Source organism: Hyla sarda, chromosome 1, assembly GCF_029499605.1.
Source record: "Hyla sarda isolate aHylSar1 chromosome 1, aHylSar1.hap1, whole genome shotgun sequence".
Lineage (NCBI taxonomy): Eukaryota > Metazoa > Chordata > Amphibia > Anura > Hylidae > Hyla > Hyla sarda.
In genome coordinates this window covers 510,031,934-510,049,632 of record NC_079189.1, presented here as the reverse complement: position 1 = coordinate 510,049,632, position 17,699 = coordinate 510,031,934, and the positions used below count along the sequence as shown (strand labels likewise).

At 42.0% G+C, this 17,699-nt stretch overlaps 1 protein-coding gene across 5 annotated transcripts in view; it reads left to right on the top strand.

Annotated features, from left to right (window-relative positions):
- The window catches only part of LOC130289957 (uncharacterized), a 131,553-nt gene that overhangs the window by 45,676 nt on the left and 68,178 nt on the right, over positions 1-17,699 (top strand). For 4 of the 5 annotated variants that reach the window (XM_056537555.1, XM_056537552.1, XM_056537553.1 and 1 more), the window contains exon 8: positions 2,015-2,068. The exons of the other annotated variant lie outside the window; for it this stretch is intronic. In XM_056537555.1, coding sequence (XP_056393530.1) covers positions 2,015-2,068 — 54 coding nt within the window. The remainder of the gene's footprint in view (positions 1-2,014; positions 2,069-17,699) is intronic. 5 annotated transcript variants of the gene reach the window in all.

Genomic DNA, 17,699 nt, shown 5'->3' with positions numbered 1-17,699 from the left:
CTTTTCTGGTTCCTGGAGTGTCGGTAGGCATAACTTCAGTCTTTGTAAATGCCCACATGCAGCAGCATAAGTCTTATACTATACCACATTGTGATAAACTCAGCAACCCTTTATCTAAACAATTTAGAATTGCTGCACTTGTGGTTACTATATGTAGTAAATAGCTTCACAACAGAATTGGCAGTAACCCACTTTTTAATTATAACTACTATCTTTCCATAGTTAGATAACTAAAGATTAGTTGCAGTATAAAAAAAAGTAAAATTGCAAAAAAATATATGAAACACTGTGAATATTCTGGTTTTCTCTTTTCTAACACTAGATGTCTCTATGTAGCTACATAACAAGGATATGTTTTTTTTTTTTTTTTAGGGATACTGCCAAAATGTTCTTTGTTATAATCATAAAGAACATGTAACTGCTTACAAAACAGACACTTGTCAATTATTCCAACAAAACTGTCCATATATTGTCATTTAATGATAGGAAGAGCAAAGATTTTCCCTCAGTATATTTTTGGGTTCATAGTTGTTCGAGCACAAAGAAAATTCATCAGAAAATGTACTCGTTCTACGTCATTATCTTTTCGGTGCAGGCAAGAAAATACAACATTTCCTTTTTTTTTTTCTTCCGTAATTAAATTAGGAATGCTAATCGAGTCCAAGGTAGCTCCGGGGGCATTTAACACCTGCTTGGCTGTCCTCACAGGACCATGCTGGGACTCAAATGTCTCACAAGATATTGCAAATATCTATTCATTGGTGCTTTCATCTTTCATACGAGCACACAATGTATCTATACACAAGTCCACCTGTATGTATACACAAAGCGAATCAGGGGTTGGCTGCGGTGAACAATGGTATCTTCATTGTTTAAATAACAAAAAATGTTCTTCAGATGATTCCTGTACCTCTTTCAGCAGAATCCACGGACTCCCTACCCAATTGCTCTTTGTCTGCCAATCTTTTTAGCACTATATCCATGAGAGCGATTGTCAAAAAGAAATTAATTCCCACACAATAAATGGTATCAATGGGACCATCAGACACAGACGAATGTGAGCACTTGGTTTCCAGCGGTCCCATTCATTTTAATGGAGAGTTGCTATGTCAGCCTCCCAACGATCATAAAAGAGGTAGTGTGGCTTAATGGCTTGAAGTGTAAATTGGAGGCAGAGTTAAGAGAATAAGTTAGACAGTAGCCATGGTGTTTTGCTGAGTGACCTATTTCCAATTACAGAAACTCTATTTCTCTCATATAAGACAATACAACTTTAGGGAATAGGTCATCACAAAATGATCTGTTGTTTAAAAGGGTACCTCTCATCAAAAAAAACTTTTGATATATTATAGAGTAATGTATGCAGAATAACTTTACAATTGCATGTTAGTAAAAAATATGCTTCTTTCTATTTAATTGTCCACTTTGAAGAAATGACCACTAGGGGTCTCCCTACCAGTCCTGGCAGCAAGCATTTCAGACTCATGCTGGAGTCCTAAACACTACGAGCTGCCAGTCTGCTTTGTTCACAAAGGAGAACACTCAGAGCTGCCAGCCTGCTTTGTTCACAGCCTGTTTGGCTGTGAACAAAGCAGGCTGGCAGCTCTGAGTGTTTAGGACTCCAGCATGAGTCAGAAATGCTTGCTGACAGGACTGATGGGGAAAAATACAATAGAAAGAAGCATATTTTTCATTAACATGCTATTGGAAAGTTATTCAACATTCATTAATCTAAAATATATCAAAAGTTTATTTGATGAAAGGTACCCTTTAAATCTGTTTTTTAGCCTGGACATATTCTTTGGTGAATTTTTCTAACTTTACATTTATTTATCTATATTCTAAAATAATCCTGAAATTTTACAGTTTTCATTCTGGCCACTAGGACTTATAATAAAGGGGTGCTTTGGGGAACTAAACCCATAGCCCATTCTTTCCCTTTTACCAACCTCTTTATTTTTGTAATTATCATTCATTCGCTATATAGAGCTGTTTACCCTCTTCTAATTGTCAGTTACATGCAGGGAGTGAGGAAAAGACATCATCCAGCCATCTTCTGTGTCTATGTGTAAGTTCCTTTCTGAAAGCATCCCCCATCCTCTTGAGAGACACAGACAATGTCATTTCTGCCCTGCACTGAGGAGTCAGGCTTCCTTTACTGTTTGGAGGTGTGTGTGCAGCCTCAGCCAATCACACATTTAATCTCTCTGCTCAGCAGAGCAGGAGGGTAGGAGAGAGGGAGCTGGCCTGCAGTGAGAGCAGAGCTGCAATGACTGCTGGGACTTGTAGTATCATGCTACAGGGGAAGGGAAGGATGGCAAAGAATATCAAGCAGCCAGAGAAGACAACAGGAGCCATGGATATCAGATCAGGTTTTTTTATTTACTTCCCTGGAGCACCCTTTTAAGCTGAGACTTTCTGTTCTGTACAGGTCACTTTCCAGCAGTGTCCTCCTTATCACATGTAGGACTACAGTGAATGGTGTAGACTGGTTCTTCACAATAGCTGAAGGTCAAACGTCAGCTACCCCATACCTGCAGCATGACCTCTAAGGTCACAGAGGGTCTGAACCAGTCTATCTAAGGGTCTTGCTGTAAAGCATATTTCAATATCGGTCAGAAGATTTTACCATATATAATTCATAGCAACGCGTTACAGTGGTCCCTCAACATACGATGGTAATCCGTTGTTGAGGGACCATTGTTTGCTGAAACCATCGCATGTTGAGGGATCCGTGCAATGTAAAGTATAGGACAGTGGTCTACAACCTGCGGACCTCCAGATGTTGCAGAACTACAACACCCAGCATGCCCGGACAGCCAACGGCTGTCCGGGCATGCTGGGTGTTGTAGTTTTGCAACATCTGCAGGTTGAAGACCACTGTTAGACGAAGTTGTACTCACCTGTCCCCGCCGCTCCGGACCGTCACCGCTGCCCGGGATGTCGCCGTCCATCGCTGTCGCTGCGTCCCCAAGGCCTCTGCTTCCCCGGCATCCGCGCTCTCCGTCGCCGCCATCACGTCACTACGCACGCCGCTCCTATTGGATGTTGGGATGGCGTGCGCAGCAACGTGATGATGTCGATGGAGAGCGCCGACGATGCAGGGATCCTGAAGAGGACGCGCCGGAGCCCCGAGGACAGGTAAGTGACCATCACCGGAGCTCACGTGGCACCGTAAACAGCAGCTGAAGCAGTCAACGCTGCCGGATAGCCGTTTATGCGATGGCCCCGACATAAAAAAGCAATAAATGTTGATGCTGCCTTCAACATGCGATGGCCTCTGAGAGGCCATCGCATGTTGAAATTATCGTAGGTCGAGGGGTCACTGTATATGGTAAAATCTTCATCCTCACATCCCCGGGAGAAGTTTCTGCCCGCAGGGATGGTAAGGATATGAAGTAAGAAAGTCTTCCCTCCAGCCTTGTAAGTAGTCTCCTGGGTGGGTAGCTATACTTTGACAGCCTCACCATCCCTGTGGGCAGAAACCTCTTTCGGGATGGTGAAGAAAATGATTTTACCATATACACATTGCTATGTGTTATATAAGGTAAAATCATATGACAGGTTCCCTATAAAAGCTACTCTGGCAAGATGGCTGCCATTGTAACAAAGTGTTAAAATGTAATAATAATAAAAATGACAATCAGAAAATTTAAACAGATTAGAAAAAACATCATGTATTAGTATCTGGCTCTAATCAGTAAAAAAAAATCTAGGTGATACTTTCCCTTCATATACACTGCTCAAAAAAATAAAGGGAACACTAAGATAACACATCTAGATAACACACCTAGATCTGAATGAATGAACTAATCATATGAAATACTTTCATCTTTACATAGTTGAATGTCCCGACAACAAAATCACACAAAAATGATCAATGGAAATCAAATTTATCAACCCATGGAGGTCTGGATATGGAGTCATACTCAAAATCAAAGTGGAAAAATACACTACAGGCTGCTCCAACTTTGATGTAATGTCCTTAAAGCGAGTCAAAATGAGGCTCAGTAGTGTGTGTAGCCTCCACGTGCCCGTATGACCTCCCTACAATGCCTGGGCATGCTCCTGATGAGCCAACTCCTGGACAGTCCGTGGTGCAACGTGGTGTTGGTGGATGGAGCGAGACATGATGTCCCAGATGTGCTCAATTGGATTCAGGTCTGGGGAACAGGCGGGCCAGTCCATAGCATCAATGCCTTCCTCTTGCACGAACTGCTGACACATTCCAGCCACATGAAGTCTAGCATTGTCTTGCATTAGGAGGAACCCAGGGCCAACCGCACCAGCATATGGTCTCACAAGGGGTCTGAGGATCTCATCTCGGTACTTAATGGCTGTGCGGCCCCCAAAGAAATGCCACCCCACACCATTACTGACCCAACGCCAAACCGGTCATGCTGGAGGATGTTGCAGGCAGCAGATCGTTGTCCACTGTGTCTCCAGACTTTGTCACATCTGTCACGTGCTCAGTGTGAACCTGCTTTCATTTGTGAAGAGCACAGGGCGCCAATGGCGAATTTGCCAATCTTGGTGTTCTCTGGCAAATGCCAAACGTCCTGCACGGTGTTGGGCTCTAAGCACAACCCCCACCTGTGGATGTCGGGCCCTCATACCACCCTCATGGAGTCTTCTTCTGACCGTTTGAGTGGACGCATGCACATTTGTGGCCTGCTGGAGGTCATTTTGCAGGGCTCTGGCAGTGCTCCTCCTTGCACAAAGGTGGAGGTAGCTACCTAAACAGCGCGGATCCTGAAACTTACTCTGTTTACATAACTCCTGTTAGCGTCTATGGGTTTACACAGACTGCATAAAATGGCTGTTTTTCATGTCCCAGCATCATCTGTCAGTCACAAGTGGGCTTGAAGAGGCTCCTCCTTTTCGAGATTGGTGCGGGTTCCAGAGGTGGTACCTGCACATATCCTGTGGAAATGCCTTAGATGTCCAGACAGGACTAACTTTAACATACTGTAATATATCATGGGTTGCACAAGATTATAAACCCAGCTTTGCTACATCTGTATGAAATGCATCAGCCATGAATTCCCCAAGTAGCCGTTGCAGCGGTAGACTATAATAATATGCATTAGTCCAGAACATTAATTTCTAAATATGCTTTAACCAATCCCAAAGATGGATTATTTCTAAAAACAAAAATAAACTGAATACAATATCTACTCTGTGTTTTTGTTTTAACAATATACTAAAGAAAAGTTTAGTGCAGCAGTGATACGTGTGTAAGTAAAGTGGATTGTGCCTCCTATAAGCACTAAACTACTGTGACTGTCCTGTAGCCATTTATATTTAATGCAGTAAGTGTGGGGAATAGGAGTAAATTAGCTGCCACTTTGCTGACAATCTTTATAGCAATATTTAATAATGTGTCTCAGTTGAAGGTGCAGAAAAACCTGGAGCAAAAACTGTTTGAATGGAAGGGAACTAATTGAGAAAAATATGTGCGGCATCTAAGCAACCTGATAGATTGTATCTAATTGGAAATGATGTAGAACTACCATTTAAAGGGGTACTCCACTTACTTCAGAAGTAAATATTACGAACGCTGTTTTCGTGCTGCGGGGGTTTGCCATGCCCCCTTGTGACGTCACGGCCACGCCTCCTCAATGCAAATCTATGGGAAGGGGCGTCGCACCCCCTCCCATAGACATGAATAGAGGGGGCGTGGTGTGACGTCCCCAGTCCTGGAAACCCGGAGGTTTCTGAAACTGGAGATTCAGCACCCGCATAGAATGCGGGTGCTGCAGGGAGATCGAGGGGGGTCTCAGCAGCAGGCCCCCCGCGATCAGACATCTTATCCCCTTTGGATAGGGGATAAAACATTTTTTGCCCGGAATACCCCTTTAACTGGAGCAACCAGTGTCAGACAGCTGCTGCCAAGATAAATAAAATCAGGGGGAGCCTCAAAAGGAGCATAGATGCACATGATGATAGTTCTACTAATCTACCTACTGTATATGGAATATACAGTATATATAGGCAGGCAATCAGGGTAATAGATGGAATGGGTGGACTACAGTACCCAGAAATATCAAAATTAGGGTTTCTACATAAAGAAGATTTCTACACCAGCACGGATGGGGATTCTTTACTGTAAGATCAGTAGAACTATGGCACTCTTCCAGAGGAAGTGGTCATGGTGAGCTCAATCATAGAGTTTAAAAGGGGCCTGGATTCTTTCTTTCTCTAGGTGGAACTTATTGTGTTATGTGTGCAAACCTGACAACTGAGGTTTGGTTAGGAAAATGTAATTAATATACAGATATCCCTTTTCATGTTGTGTGAAAATTATTGATCATGAAAAGAACACCCACTATAGATACAATATGGACATCACTCTCTAAATGGAAGAAAAAGTACAACTCCCTGCATGCCCAGACAGCATTTGGAGGCACCCTGGTTGGGAAACACTGTCCTAAGTAATAATTGGGGTGCGGTGTAAACATGAAAAACATGATGCTTATCTAGCCCTGGTCCTTGTAGGTCTGCTGCAGTTCCCATTCTACTCCATGCGGTCCCAGTATCTTTTCTGTTCTCCCGACAAGGACCTTTCTGTTCTCCAGGACCTTTCGCACTCAGCCAATCAGTCGCCGCCGTGGAAGGCTGAGCAGGAAGGTCCTGTCAATCCCGTCTGACACTGGACTGCCTGAAGGAGAACAGGATCTGCAGCAGACCTACAGGGGATCGGGGCTAGGTAAGCATCAGGTTTTTTTTTATGTTTCCCCTGGGCCCCAGCACAACATTAATGGGGGAGATGTGACATTTGTTACTACAGTCATGCACAGGTTACATAGATGCTTTTGCTGGAGACCAACCTGCTTTCTTTGGCTGCTGCACTTACCTAGGACAGCTTAGTCCATCAGATAAAGTCGGCAAGTAGCTAAGATACGTTTTTAAATGTTAGGGTCCAAAATATTTCATATGATAAAAATATTAAACCTTGTATTTTTCCATTTGCAGTCATACTGTATATCCAGATATAGGTTTTGGCATGGTTGTAGGTTGACTCAATTTGTCCTAGGTGAAGAATATCCAAGAATAAATCTGAATTTCCAGCGCTCTTATTAATGACATAGCATTTTTCACTGTACTTAATATATGTTGAAAGTGGACTAGTCATGTAATATCCAAATATAGATGTTTTCCACAGCTGCACTTATTGGCTGCTCTCAGTCCCCCATAAAATCTTACTTGTTTCCGCTTTTGTACATGAGTTAGAAACCTAGTTAATTTCACAGTGTGTTCTTTATTGACTGCGCTGTTTAACTTCATTTTTTTGCTCTCCACCATATGTTAGTGATTCATAGCATAAAGATTTTCCATGTCAGTCTTGCATAGTCAGAACTGGCTAGCCCTTGCTTTTCACTTGCAGTGGTTTTTAGGACTTATAAATAGCATCCATGAATCAAGGCAGGCGAGTGATGTGGAAGAACAGGAAATTTCTAGTTTGATGGTTCCCTACTCATGCTATAAATATGGTTTAGCAAACTTAATGGATTAGCAGCTAAACGCAAGATGGTTTCATCCTAATAGATACTTATGTAACATGCCACTGCTCTAAAAGCTGGTGTCAGCAGTTCCCTGCTACTAAAAGGTTGGCACAACAAGCTCTGAATGGGTCTTTCCATGCTTTTGTTTTATATGCAAATAGCCGTGCCAGACATAATGTATTACAAATAATGGCACACTCTAACAGGCTTGTGGAAGGGCAGGATAGAAGATAAAAAAGGGTTTGTGTAGATCAAATATCATTGAAAATATGAGGTCTTAAAGTATTAGCCAAGCCAGTGCAGTATCTGACACTACCATCAGACACTCCATTGGGAGTCTGTAGGCAGTCCTGCCAGATCCAATAGGAAGAATAGTGCACAATACTGAACCATGCTTTCCATTAAAATGACAGACACCGTGAAAGAACCAGTTGGAGGACATTGGTGTCCATCATGGATATGTTCACACTACGAAAATCCTACCCAGAATTTCAACAAGGAAACTCCGGGCGGATTCCACTTGCAGCATTCTCCTCTGGAAACCTTGCTTAAAGGGGTACTCCACCCCTAGTCATCTTATCCCCTAGCCAAAGGATAGGGTATAAGATGACTGATTGCAGGGGTCCAGCCGCTGGGGACCCACGCGATCTCCCTGCTGCACCCGGCATTCATTTAGAACTTCGCTCCGTGCCCGATGACTGGCAATGCGGGGCGGAGGCTCTTGACATCACGGCCACGCCCCTCAATGCAAATCTATGGGAAGAGCCGTGACGGCCATCACGCCCCCTCCTATAGACTTGCATTGAGGGGGAGTGGTGTGACGTCACAATCCTCCGCCCCGCATTGCCAGTAATCGGGCATGGAGCGGAGTTCAATCCGTGCCCTTGTTTTCTTGGGTGCCGCAGCCGAGATCGCGGGGGTCCCCAGCAGCGGGACCCTCACGATCAGACATCTTATCCCCTATTCTTTGGATAGGGGATATGATGTCTAGGGGCGGAGTACCCCTTTAATGGGGTACTCTGCTGGAAAACATTTTTTTTTTTTTTTTTTTTTTAAATCAACAGGTGCCAGAAAATTAAACAGATTTGTAAATTACTTTTATTAAAAAATCTTAATTCTTCCAGTACTTATCAGCTGCTATATGCTCCACAGGAAGTTATCTTCTTTTTGAATTTCTTCTCTGTCTGACCACAGTGCTCTCTGCTGACACCTTTGTCCATGTCAGGAACTGTCCAGAGCAGGATAGGTTTGCTATGGGGATTTGCTCCTACTCTGGACAGTTCCTAAAATAGACCGAGGTGTCAGCAGAGAGCACTTGTGGTCAGACAGAAAGTCAGACAGACAGTAGTATACTGCAGCTGATAAGTAGCTAAGATTTTACATTAGAAGTAATTTACAAATCTGTTTACCTTTCTGGCACAAGTTGATTTAAAAGAAAAATGTTTTCCAGTGGAGTACCCCTCTGGAAAACATTTCCCAGCAGATTCCAACTGAAGATTGAACATGTTGAATTTTCCAGCAAAATCACATTCTACATCGGAGGCTCCGCAACTGTACTGTCAACATGTGAACAGAGCAGCAAAATCCCATTGGACTCAATGGGAGGCTGCTGCAGGCGGAATTTCCAAAGTGTAACTGGGACCTATGCCTCTGTCATCCTTTCTGTTCTAATCAAAAGCGAATGACCAGGGAGTCAGGAGTTTGTCTGGCGCAGAGAGGAACCATCAGACAGCCAAGTAAAATCAATGGATTTATTAGATGCAACGCGTTTCGCTGCGCATGCGCAGCGAAACGCGTTGCATCTAATAAATCCATTGATTTTACTTGGCTGTCTGATGGTTCCTCTCTGCGCCAGACAAACTCCTGACTCCCTGGTCATTCGCTTTTGATTCTACACCTATCCAGGAGGGCTGCAGTGGACCTGCCTTCATATCTCCTCTGCTTCTAACCTTGTTGTGTGTGGGCGCACAACCAACCTCGGTAAGCGGCTTGGGAATCACCTTCCCCTACCCCCACCTGCAAGATCTACTGATCCCGCACATGAGGCGCCTTCCTTCCTTTCTCTAGATTTCTGTTCTAATGGAAACCATGATGGTGGTGTGAAAAGTGCCTCATGTGTACAATCAAAAGGTTGCAGTTTGTTGAAATACATATCTGTATGCATGATAATATACTTCCTGTCCTACAAACAAAAAAAAGTTGAGTAGATTTGTAAATTCATTCCATTCCTTATCTTGTTATTACTTACAGAGCACTAAAGCTGCCTCCGAGCCGCCCCTACTTGGCTTTACAAAGAATGAGTGTTCATTGTTTGAAAATGGAACAACATATCTGTTCTTGTACAGTACATTATAGGCACTCGGCTGAGCCGTATGTGTTTTGTTTTGTTGGGACTGTTTCTATGGATGGGCAGTGGGACTGTATGTGCAGGTTTGTCTTGTATTATCAGGGGTGTGGGGATGTAATAAAAAACTACTTGTCCATGGGAATAAAACGGAGCAAAATCTACTTGTCCCTCATGACGATCCACTTGTCCGGGCCAATTTTTGCTTTTACACTCTCTCATTATTTCCTCCTCGCCCTATAAGAGCCATAACTACCTACTAGAATGATACCTTTTAATTTTTCAATAACTTATTCTCCAAACCCAAAAAATATATATATATATATATATATAATTGGTGAAGTGAAATTGAAATAGGAAAAGATACTTTTGCAAATTTGGTGGTTTTCTTTTCTACGCCGTTTAACTTGTGGTTGAGATAACATGTTGTTTTGATACTTTAGGCCGCCTTATTACAGCAATATCAGATTTGTATAGTTTCTGTCATGTTTTACTAATTAAAAAAAAATTGAATTTTTTTAATTGCCATTTTTTGACCCCTGTAGCTTTTTCTTTTTTTTCTAAATTTTTTTTTTTTTCACATACCAGGCTGTATTTTTTGCTCCATAATCTGTTTTTTGTATGGGTACCATTTTGGTATTCATCTGACTTTTTAATTGCTTTTTAACTCTTTTTTTTTCTGGGATATTATAAAAATTGCAATGCTGTGGTTTGGCATTTTTTTACATTTACCTCATTTACCATATGGGATACTTAATGTTATATTTTATTAGTTCGTACAATTATGCACACAGTGATACTAAATGTGTTTTTATATAGGAAAAAGGGGTGATTTGAACTTTTAACCTGGAAGGGGATAATGTGTGTCTTTTCAACTTTTATTAAAACTTTTTTTTTTTTTTTTTTTTTTTTTTTACACCTTCTTAGACTTTTAGGAGGAATCACTAGATTCCGCATACAGATCAATAGAGTTCTGTTGAACTCCATTGATTTGTGTGCTTTGCGATCCGTTGATAGAGCCTAGTCCAGCCAGCGATCACGCTGCAGGGGTGCGATCCACCCCACTAGCCCACCAGGAAGCATTCCCATGTAAGAAGAAGAAATGATCCAGCACTTGGAAAAACAGCAGCTTTATTTTCAAATCCTGCACTCGAAACGCGTCAAGATCCCTCAGATGATGTGAAGTGTAAGAGCTCCATGCTATTTTAAAGATCATTTGAAACGGCCCCAGGCTGCTGAAATCAGCCGGGGACTGCAGAGTATGGAGCGGGCACAGGCCCGCTCCATACAGACTGCTGAGCATTGCCGTGCTTGTCAGGTCCGGCCCCTGCTTGCCCGGGCTAAGCCAGACTAAGGGCCAGAAAAATTCACCTGCCCGTCGCCCAGAACTGCATGTCCCGGGCGTCGGGCGATAAGAATTCCACATCCCTGTAATATGAGCTGTAGCTTTAGATAAGTGCAAGTCATGTACTGCAAACTATACAGCTAATCTATATAGGTTATACCTATAGATATAGTGTTCGGGTGGGCATATGCTTTAAAGGGGTTTGCCCACAGTACATAATCATCCCCTATCTGAAGGATATGGGATAGTTGTCTGATCGTTGGGGGGGTCCGACAGGCCACGATCACAAAAACTAAAGTCCTGTGCTCTACCTGGTTAAATGTAACAGCATTTTCACCTTCACGCTGCCACTCCATTAAACTATGTGGGAAGACAAAGATAGATAAGTACAGTGCCTGGCTATCTTCGTGCTGCCCGTAGGGATGAATGGAGCAGTAGCATGCATGTCAGACCACTGCTCTAGTCAACCAAGGGGGGCAGGTTACTCCTATTCTTGTCAATGGTGGGGATCCCACTTGTTGGGGCTTCCACTGATCAGACACTTATCTGTTATCCTGTGGATAGGGATGATTGTGTTCCATGAGCAAATCATTTTAGGACACTACTAAGTGGAGCACAGTATGAACTTTTTCTGGTAAACTTATAATAAAAGTAACTTAGTTTGTAAGGTTGAAAAAGACAAGAGTCAATCGAGCTCAATCTAAAACCCTACTGTGTTGATCCAGAGGAAGGCAAAAAAAAAAAAAAAACCATGAGGCTAATGCCAATTGCCCTATGGCAGGAACAATTCCAACCCCAATATGGCGATCAGAATAAATCCCTGGGTCAACGTTCTTTGCTTATAAATCTATTATCCATAACCTGTAATGTTATTACTTACTAGAAAAACATCCAGAACTTGTTTAGTGAGTCAAAGTAACAACCATCACAGTGTTCCAAATACATTCTTGTAATAAACCTAAGCTAGTGAGTGCATTCATATGTCCATGTAATTCCTATCAAAAGGAACGAGGAAACCCCTGTAAATCAGATTTCGACTCGGTAAGCTGAGCCATCTGTATTTGTGTACAGGTATCTCATACACAAGCATATGATTATATCATTAGAATGTTGGTACTTTGCAAATATTATTACTTGATTATGGAAGGAGAAGACGGCAGCAACGTAGAATATTTAGTTCCAGAGCCGGAGCCACTGTTTTTCCTCCGTTTGACATTCCCCTGGTGTATGTCAGTTTTTAGCATTCCCAACCAGCAATCTGTCATGATGGAATGAATAACCCCACTCAACATTTCATAATCATCCCTCTAGTATTTGCAGTCGATATGCAAACATACTATTTAGAAACATGTCAAAGAATGCAAACAAATCGGTGTTTGAACACAGGATCACTTGGCTCCCAAGTTATTTACTCTCTTCACTCAAAGGAACACATTCACTTTTCTTTCTTATTTTATATAACCTTCCATTGTTTGATTTTGCTCAGCTTTTGCACTCTCCCCAGATATGTATTATGGGATATTAGCTGGCATTTTCCAGTTTTTCAGAGAGTCCTTTTTTTTTCTTTCATATAAACACCTGTCTTTAGTTATTAACTCTCCGCACCCCAGGGGAACTTGACATTACAGTAGACGTCTCCTAATCAAGTTCCCATTAGTGTAGAATTCCAAGGGATCCGACATCCAATCAGACTGTCCCATAGTGGTAATATGGCCTTGATGTATATGCATTCCATGGGATAACAGTACCTCCTGCCATTGCGATCTGAAATTCTAAAAGCTTATATTACCAAGAGGTGCAGGTCTGCAAAACTTATAAGAAACGGTGGAAGTCATTTTTATTAGCTTGTCAAGGAGATTCCTTATTCATCCTTAACCATTCTTGATTTTCTTACCATTTTTGCAACTGAAATGAGTCACCAGTGGAGAGATAATTTGATGGTTTTAAAGGGGTACTCCGGTCAAATTATTTTTATTATTATTATTTTTAAATCAACTGATTTTCTGTTTAAACAGATTTGTAAATTATAACAAGTATTGTCAGCTCACCCGATCCTCCGCACGGCATGAAGACCTGTCAACCAGAAAGAGGAGGGGATCGAATCAAAGCTTTACACAATAGAGAAGTCTATTGGATATATATATATATATATATATATATATATATATATATGCATTGCATACATTCCAACCTCATGGTTTAAATTTAAAGTCTGACGTTATATTGCATTACTAAAATTGTTGCAGGTTAGCAGAAATTTTGTTTTTGAATAGCTGTCCACAAATTTTCTCTAGTTAATTTAAAATTGTTTGATTCTCTTGCAAGCAAATAAACGCACAATGTGTATTTGATACCATGTGCAGAGTTGGGACCGAGACGAATACCTTTCCACGTTGTACCTGGTGATTAGCAGATGTATTTCACCTGACTCACCTGGCAAGGTATAAATCTTTCCTATCCTCCCGATCCCATCATGCATCTGATGAAAGGTCACATGACCTTAAACGGTCATGTTGCTTATCCAGGAGGTTTTATCGTGTGTATTTTGAGACCCCATGTCGAAGTTTTATATGGATTACGAATAAAAGTGAAGCTTATTATACCGCTGGCTCCTGCACTTTTCTTCCAGATTTGTAAATGACATTTTATTTTAAAAATCTTAATCCTTCCAGTACTTATCAGCTGCTGTATACTAAAAAGCACGTTCTTTTATTTTTGAATATCTTTTCTGTCTGACCACAGTGGTCTCTGTTGACATCTCTATCCATGTCAGGAACTGTCCAGAGCAGGAGCAAATCCCCAAAGCAAACCTCTCCTGCTCTTGACAGTTCCTGACATGGACAGAGGTGTCAGCAGAGAGCACTGTGGTCAGACAGGAAATAAACTCAAAAAGAAAAGAACTTCCTTTGTAGCATACAGCAGCTGATAAATACTGGAAGGATTAAGATATTTAAATAGAAGTGATTTACAAATCTGTTTAACATTTTGCCACCAGTTGAATAAAAAATAAATAAAAAAAAGTTTTCCTCCGGAGTGCCCCTTTAAGCACTAATGCTAAATTTGTAACATGACCCCTAACTACAACACATATTTATAATGCTTATGATCTTATATTGCATAGGTCGTGTTGACCCCCTATAGGACCTGGGTGCAAATGTAGCCTCATCACTCTCTGTATTTATGCCCCGATTACAAAGACAGGATTATTCCCTGTTGCTACATGTTCTGAAGGGCTTTATAGAGATTGTCGTCACTCATATGTGGCACTCACAGTCCAACTTACCTTATCAGATCACAAGAAACAAGTTTCAAAGGAAACCAATTTAGAGGTTATTTTCATCTTTCCAAGTGATAGCTTATCGCTATGATTTGCCAAAGATTTATCATTGTATGGGTCTAACCTTGAACCTCAATCAATCCTGAGAATAAAAGTGAGGAAAGACTATGCCTCTAATTGTTTTCCAAGCACAGCAGTAGTCCCTGCCTATGGCTGTGCAGGGACTTGCAGCAGGACCCCCTATTTTCTTGAATGGTCAAGATACTGCTATGCAGGGAAAAACAGTGAAGGGCAGTACCGCAGTGGTAAGCATTGCATGCCTCGCATATCACAAGGTACCTGCCCTGGTCACAAATTCCCTGTAAATGTTATATTTTATCCTCATGAGAGAAGTAGGTTTTCTTTAATATATCACTTCTTATATTGCCAGTAATTCATCCCAGCTGTCTTATAAGGACTTAATGGCAAGATTTTGAAAATCTTGAAGGGGTACACTACTGCTCAGCATTTGGAACAAACTGTTCCGAGCGCTGGAGGCGGCACTGGGAGCTCAGGAGTGATGTCATGAGGTAGCGGGGCTATGGATCACTAGGTCCCAACACCGGCTTCAGCGTTCAGAACAGTTTGTTCCAAACGCTGAGCAGCGGAGTACTCCTTTAAGTAAGAAGACAATGCTATGTTAAGCCGTACCTTTGTTTATAAAAACTTGTTCCCCCACTCATCAGACTCCTTTACCTTACCTTAACTGTTTTTAAGGGAATCTGTGAGGTCTATTAACTACTAAGAGCTACAGACACCATTGGATAGTGTTTAGGGTATTAAAGCAAACTGTACCTTTACTAGAGCTCATGGTGGTTGCCAAACATGTGAAATCACTTTTTTTATATTATAGCCCAATCTCAAAAAGCCGAGCAGTTCAAGTGGCATAGCCTGAATGCCACCTTTCCTACCCTCACCTCCCAGACCCTTTTTGATTGATGTATAGTGCTCTATATATCAGTCAAGAAGGGGGTGGGAGCAATCAATGGGGGGGGGGGGGGGTCATTCCAAGCTCCACCTCCTTGACACTTGTCTGAAGAATGAAAAGGAGATCTTACCTATTTGGCAACCACTATCAGCTCCAGGGAAGGTACAGTTTGCTTTTATACCTAAGTAGCTATCCAATAGCGTCTGCAGCAATATGAAGCAAATAGAGTTGACAGATTACCTTTAAAGTTAGAGAGACAGAGCTTTCAAAGACGTTAGAAGATTCACTTCACCATACATAAATATGAATATAATAAATAGTTTCAATAGTTGCATATATGTTTGAACACTAATATAGCTGATGATTTAAAGGGATACTCCGCTGCTGAGCGTTTGGAACAAACTGTTCCGAACGCTGGAGCTGTTCCTGCTCCCTGTCACGCCCCCTCCCATAGACTTGCATTGAGGGGGCGGGGCGTGAGGTCTTGAGGGGCGGGGTTATGACATCACAAGCAGTTTATTCCAAACGCTGAGCAGCGGAGTACCCCTTTAAATCCACTCACATTCTTCAAAGGGCACCAGGGGTGTGGAAATTTAAAAAAAAACTACTTGTCCAAGGGACTAAAGCGGAACACAGTCTACTTGTCCCTAAATAAAATCTACTTGTCCTGGCAGATAAAATAATTTCCACCAAAATAGTCTGATCCCCCCCACTAGACCACCAGGGATGGATATAAGATCCTTTAGACACTGCTGACAGCGCTGATCTAATGGTTTAATAGGCGATCGCAACATGTCAGGCTATTAGAGGCAGGAGAGCTGTAGCTAGATCCTCTTACACCCCAGACAAGCCCAGAAAAGTCTAGATGTAACTTTTTGATCACCTTATAAATTTCTCATATGAAGTGACCAAAAATGAGCAATTCTGGACTATTATTTACACCGTTCACCGTACGGTTTAATTAACATTATATTTTAATAGTCTGGACATTTCCACATGCAGCGATACCACTTATGTTTATTTTTGTACATTATTTTTATTGAAAGAAAATTGGAAACTTTTATTAGGAAAGGGGCTTATTCACATGTATACGCACTTTTTAAAATATTTTAATCACTTTTTTCAGTCTCAATAGGGACTTATGTTACTGGGGGGGGGGGGGTCTGCTTCTCCAGTTTATATGGTGCATTTTGTGTCAGAAAATGCTGGAAGTTGCATTTAGTTACTAGATAACTACAACACCCAGCATGCCCTGATACAGCCTATGGTTGTGTGGGTGTTGCAGCATGTTGCACTGTATAGTACAGTTAAGGTTATTGTGTAACATGCTGGGAGTTGTAGTTTTGGTTTGTGTCAGCTGCAGAGCCATAGTCTGTGTCAAGGAATACAGGGAATTACAGTTAGTAACTACAACACCCAGCATGCCCTGATGCAGCCTATAGCTCTGCAGCTGACCCGAACCAAAACTACAACTCCCAGCATGTTGTACTTTATAGTTCTACAGTTTAGGTTATGGTCCAACATGCTGGGAGTTGTAGTTTTGGTTCGGGCGTGTTTGTGTGCATCCGTGGGGCTCTTGGTTGGCGGGTGAGTATGAAGGGGGGGGATTCTGGGGGTGCAATTTAGTGCGGGTGCCACTAAAAATAAATAAAATTAGATGGCACAACTGCCCTAATGCCCGTCTGCTCCTATACAAAACATTTATGCATACATATATCATACATGCACCAGCCACTGCGCCCATATCATACACACACACACACCCCCGCCACTGCCCCCCCACATCATACATTACATACACACATACACTCACACCAAACATATGCACACATCATACATTACATACACACATACTCACACCATACATATACACCATACATATACACATATCATACATGCACCAGCCACTGCCCCCATATCATACATACACACACACACCCCTGCCACTGCCCCCCCCCCACACATTATACATTACATACACACATACTCACACCATACATATACACCATACATATACACATATCATACATGCACCAGCCACTGCCCCCCCATATCATACATACACACACACACACACACCCGCCACTGCCCCCCCCCCATCATACATTACATACACATACACTCACACCATTCATATACACCATACATATGCACACATCATACATACACCCACCGCTGCCCCCCCCATCATACATTACATACACACATACACTCACACCATACATATGCACACATCATACATACACCTGCCGCTGCCCACC